Raw genomic sequence first — 5,000 nt, forward strand, 5'->3', positions numbered from 1 at the left:
GTGGAAACCAAGGCCTTCAAGATCATTGGAATCTCCCGTGATGAAGCGGAGTCTATGGGCCCATCACTTCGCCATCGCAGAGAGGTCGGTGATCTCTCTTCTACCACCCTCCTTTCTGGTCTTGCACCCTCTGCCGTTTCTGTGCTTTGTCCCCCCAGGTTTCTGCAGGTCTCACACGGTCCACCATCAACCCCCTTCTGGTGAAACTACCTTCATCCAGGATCACTGCTCACCTACACTCATTTGTTCTTCTTTTTTTTCCCCCTCCTGTGGAATCAACATCCACATCCTCTTCAATCTCACTCTTCCCTCCAGGTCTTTAAGACAGCTGTTCACCTCCATTTCAGATGGTCCCCAATAATAAACCATGATCTCTTTTACCCTCGGTAACCCCACAAAAAATCCCTCCTTTGAGTTTCCTTCTGAATCCATTTTGTCCACCTCATGCATGAGTGTCTTCCGTTCTGTTTTTGTCCATTACGTCCTGATCCATTAACGGTACAAGCTATTCCATGAGCCTCGACTATATTAAAAAAAACAACTGAGCCTTAACCTGGCCAGGCATGCTAGACAAGCCCATAGGCCTTTGAGCACTCCTCAAACCATGAGTGGTCAATACAAACACACTCAGGAACAGGTGTGGCGAACTTGGATATAATCCACATTCAAGGTACTAGTATATGGTTTAAAATAATCAAAGTATATGGTTTAATCGGGATGTAAAAATGGTTAGATTCGACCACTTTGTTGAACTGTAACAAAGGCCATTACATGAAAGTAGGTCACCCAGGGGCGCTGTATTAAAGTTGATGTACGTGCCAGGACAGGACCAGACAGAGACAGACAGCACACACCACACAGAAAGGGCCTCGTTGGACATGCATTGTACAATCGTAGACCTTCAACCTGAAACATTGGATTTTCGACAAGAAATGAATCGTTTGTGCTCGTGTTTTCCATACTGGAATTCTCGATCTCTACGAACGTGGACTCGCACAATGACGGAATCCTCTTCAATGCCAGCGCGAAAGGCAAATCATCTCTGGCTGAGACAGGACTCTTCCTCTTCATTCTTATATTCTTCTTGGGTGACAATCGTACTGATTTGGTCTAACCATATGCCTCGTGGAATTTTCACCACACGAAACAAAAATCACATTAGACGAACAATATTACAGTCCACTAAGGTGTAAGTAAGTGTGAAAGTTATTCTTACTGGCGTCCTTCAAGTTACAAAACTTTACAGAACAGTACACAATTAAATGACAGAATACTTTATTTTTACTTGCGATATTTGTGACATCTCCAACAATAATATCGATAAGCCACTGTGGGGGAAAATGTAGCTCTCTTTGACAATACTGTCAAGTCCGCTGTTTGCGGACGCCGCTATTTGCGGACTTGCTATTCGCGCTTTATAAAATGCGGCCTGCTTCGACATTCACAGCCCTGTGCTTTGCGTATTCGCAGTTTTCCACGGTTTTTCACATGATTTTTTTATTTTCCCTCATGAATCATGAAACGTCGGGAACCTATCCCCCCTTTTCCCATTGAAATAATGCCACGATATTTGCAGCATTTTCCAGGAACGCATCCCCTGCAAATAGCGGGGTCTGACAGTCCTTAAAACTTTCTGCTTTATGTTCAAAATATAACAAGCAGTGTTTCACAGTCACAGTTCACTACCGCCTTAACCTTTATCTCTTGGGGTGACCTTTTCTCCGACTGGATTAGACTCCATCTGGGATTGAAAGCCAGAATAATCACAAAATCATATTCAAGAACACAACCCCAGGGACATCCTACCTTTATGTGAGGGGGACTGTCAGCCCACTGCCAAAATCATTATAAGATAGGCCTCAACTCTTTCTTGGAGGTCGTAATATTTCCTCCCTTCCTCTATTGCCTCTTTTCCTGTTCGTTTGTGCCCTTGCTTATAGTGTCGAAGAGTTTCCCCACTGGCCTACTTGCAGTGCATACCCTCAACCACCTTGTTCTTCCATGAGATTTAATCCTGTAAGGAGAGAGAGACAGAGAGACAGAGAGACAGAGAGACAGAGAGACAGAGAGACAGAGACAGAGAGACAGAATAGACCATTGAAGATTACCAACAAGGTGCTGCAAGCGAGACAGTACTTGGCCAAGCGGGCGAGAAGCGGCTTGGAGGTTTTTTCTTTGCGGGCTCTTCAACATTATAATGCAGGCCTTAAGACGAGGAAGCAACTCATCTGCAGCCATGAGCCTATGGGGTACGAGAAGATCACACAGTCACGGTATGTTTTTGTATTTAAATCCAACTCCCTGGCTATAAACAAGAACAAAACAATTGCAATATCATCCACTAATTATCAAGGTCTCCAACTCTTTCTACAACTTAACATCTCCGCCAACGTGGTGATACCTCAGAAGTTCACAGGTCATGATGAAAGCTTCCTTGTCCCAAATTGGGCCCTCCAGGCAGGAGCAGTACAGCTCACGCAACTGCAGGTGGACAATAAGACGTGGTTTGACAGTCAGAAAATGTTTATTATCGTCTCACATTATTTGCTTTCCTGCTACGGCAAGGAACCTCGTTAAGTCCTGTACTTGGCTATTACAATTACTTGTCAGGATGTTTTAAACCGATCCCTTAACTCATCTGCAATGCTTTCCCTGGTAAGTATAATTAATTTAAATCAGATCAGAGTCGAAATAAATATACTCTCTGACATCATGGCTTTACTGTGCGATTCACTTCCAATTCACCGTCATTATTGGTAATCACAAGCTGATGCGATTACCAGAAGTACCAAAGGATAAGCTCCATGAGGACCTGCTACAGACTTGACGACCATTGATAATGTCTGTGCCTAACTAATGAAGTTTAGATTATTTAATATCAGCCCATCCCATCCCCTGGTCCATCTCCAAATCTGGGGGGAATTGATTCAGGTGTAATTGTTGGGATGTGGTAGTTCACATGTTTGCCAAGAGGGGCCGATGGCAGGTCGGTTACAAGCACATGTAGAGCACGTAGCATCATGAAGAACTCGGTGTGGTATTGGGCCAAGCTGTGCAGCAATCTCTCAACCTCAGCCTGCCAAAAAGAGGTGCCACACTATGAGGCAGGCAGAGTATGGGTAAACATGGTGTTGGAAACAATGCCGCAATACCGCCATACCTTGAGCTTCGAGTCATTGGTGAGCAAGTGCACCTGCACGTCTGGTTTCTGCAACTCCACATGTCTGAACAGAAAACAGCATCGCGAGAGGGGTCTATGGCAGAGCAATACTCACAACATGCTTTCAGATATAGTCCTAATCATTTCTTAAGGGTTTTGAGGCTTCCACAGCAGCATAACAGACATTATTCTGGCTGTGATGCAGAGCAAGGAGGTCAAAGGAACATGATTGTGGCAATGGCTGCAGGATCCTGACCTGCGGAATGATGAGGTGCGGCGGATTGCCTCGCAATGCTCTGCCCTCAGATTCTGGACACGCCGAGACAGCTCTGGCCCAGCACAGCATAGCATGCTCAAGGATTTGTCGAGGAAATGCTCGAGAAGTGAGAACTAGCGGAGATACACCAAAACCTGAGCGGAACTTTCGACCAAACTCACACCAACCAAGCAGTCAAGCAAAATGGGCTAAAATAAACAAACATTCAGGCATCAGATTAACATTTACGTTCCACATCCGCAATTTCATTTGAACCGGGCGGTTGATAACACAGAGGGCAAGACACTGGATTGGCAAACCACACACTTGCAGGCCTTTTAGGATGTTGGAGATTGAGAAGTCATGGTACAGGAAATTTGTGAGCAGGACTTCAAGGGCCTTCCCATTCAGTTTGAAAGGGACAAGATCAGAAAGAAGCACCTGAAAGACAAGGGGCTTAGAAAATGACCCCCAAACAAGAAGATCCTTAGCATTGTTTGGAAAGAGGGGTGGTGTTTACCACCACCACTACTATGACTTCTCTTGTGAGGTTACCCCAGTTTTTACTCTTTCCCTCCAGCCCCTGCCCCCTCCAGCCAGTCCAGATTGCTGTTGACCGTCAACAAATCATATTTTGTAAAAAAAAAAAAAAAGTCGAAACATTATGAACTCATTGTGGTCCTGCATACAATAAATATAAAATCACTAGACGATCCGTGAACCCGTTGGGTTCCCGTTGTGACAGCGGTTGATGAAAAAAATCATTTCAAGAACAAAAAAAAGATAGCTCCAGCGAACTATACCGCTGAAGTTGTTTGCATTGATCATATAATCCCAAAGAGTACTTGACTGAATCGGGAATTGATTTTTTAAATAATTTTTTTCGTTGCCCGATTTAAACGAAACTTGATACTGCATACCACAGGCGAATGGTGAGTAAGGTGGCCCTAAAATTTTTGCACTATCGTGTACAGTTTTGGCTGTATTTCAGGAACATACATACATACATACATACAAGATGAGAGTTTTAGTAATATATAGATAATTGTATATAATTGGAGAAGCATCCATTTGTTTGTGGGTTTATTTGTTTGACTTCTATACACTCCTGACCCGTTGGACAGAATAAGTTGAAAACTGGTTGTTTTACTCGAGGGGTGCATGGGAAGGTTTTAGATGGTAAAGAAAAGAAAAAAAATCACCCCCGGTTGGGGGTGACGGTCATTTCTGAAGCTCTGTAGATGTGGATATCTGATCGGCTTAGAATGGCTTCGATGTCGTCTTGTCTTTTGGTTCAACGTACAGACGAAAGCCCGGGAGTAAAAAGGATAGAAAACCTCAGAAATCAATTTACAAATTCGAAAAATACGACCCGACCCGATTCAGATAATGTACCCTACTATCATAATCCGTTGGAAATTCCGCCAAGATCAGATAATAAATGGCGGAGATAATGTTGAAAGTGGCTGATTTTTCAACTTTGGAGTGACCTTGACATTGACCTTCAATCGTTTCTAAAGTCATACCGTCGTGCATCACTCATCGACCCCTACCAACATACCAAGTTTCATCAAGATCGGGCTA

General features: G+C 43.8%; 1 protein-coding gene across 6 annotated transcripts in view; it reads right to left on the reverse strand.

The window, feature by feature from the left end:
• The window catches only part of ORC3 (origin recognition complex subunit 3), a 119,872-nt gene that overhangs the window by 19,996 nt on the left and 94,876 nt on the right, over positions 1-5,000 (reverse strand). For 5 of the 6 annotated variants that reach the window (XR_015057857.1, XM_085880178.1, XM_085880188.1 and 2 more), the window contains exons 10-15: positions 3,744-3,857; positions 3,417-3,550; positions 3,161-3,224; positions 2,960-3,076; positions 2,402-2,481; positions 2,109-2,242 (exon numbers count right to left, since the gene is read on the reverse strand). Coding sequence is in view for 5 of the 6 variants with exons in the window: in XM_085880178.1 (XP_085736304.1) it covers positions 2,109-2,242; positions 2,402-2,481; positions 2,960-3,076; positions 3,161-3,224; positions 3,417-3,550; positions 3,744-3,857 (643 nt within the window). In the remaining variant the exon portion in view is untranslated. The remainder of the gene's footprint in view (positions 1-2,108; positions 2,243-2,401; positions 2,482-2,959; positions 3,077-3,160; positions 3,225-3,416; positions 3,551-3,743; positions 3,858-5,000) is intronic. The other variant, XM_085880169.1, reaches the window with a different exon arrangement.

This window comes from Eptatretus burgeri, chromosome 1 (assembly GCF_056783735.1).
Source record: "Eptatretus burgeri isolate ZD-2024b chromosome 1, Ebu_testis_v1, whole genome shotgun sequence".
NCBI classification, from domain to species: domain Eukaryota; kingdom Metazoa; phylum Chordata; class Myxini; order Myxiniformes; family Myxinidae; genus Eptatretus; species Eptatretus burgeri.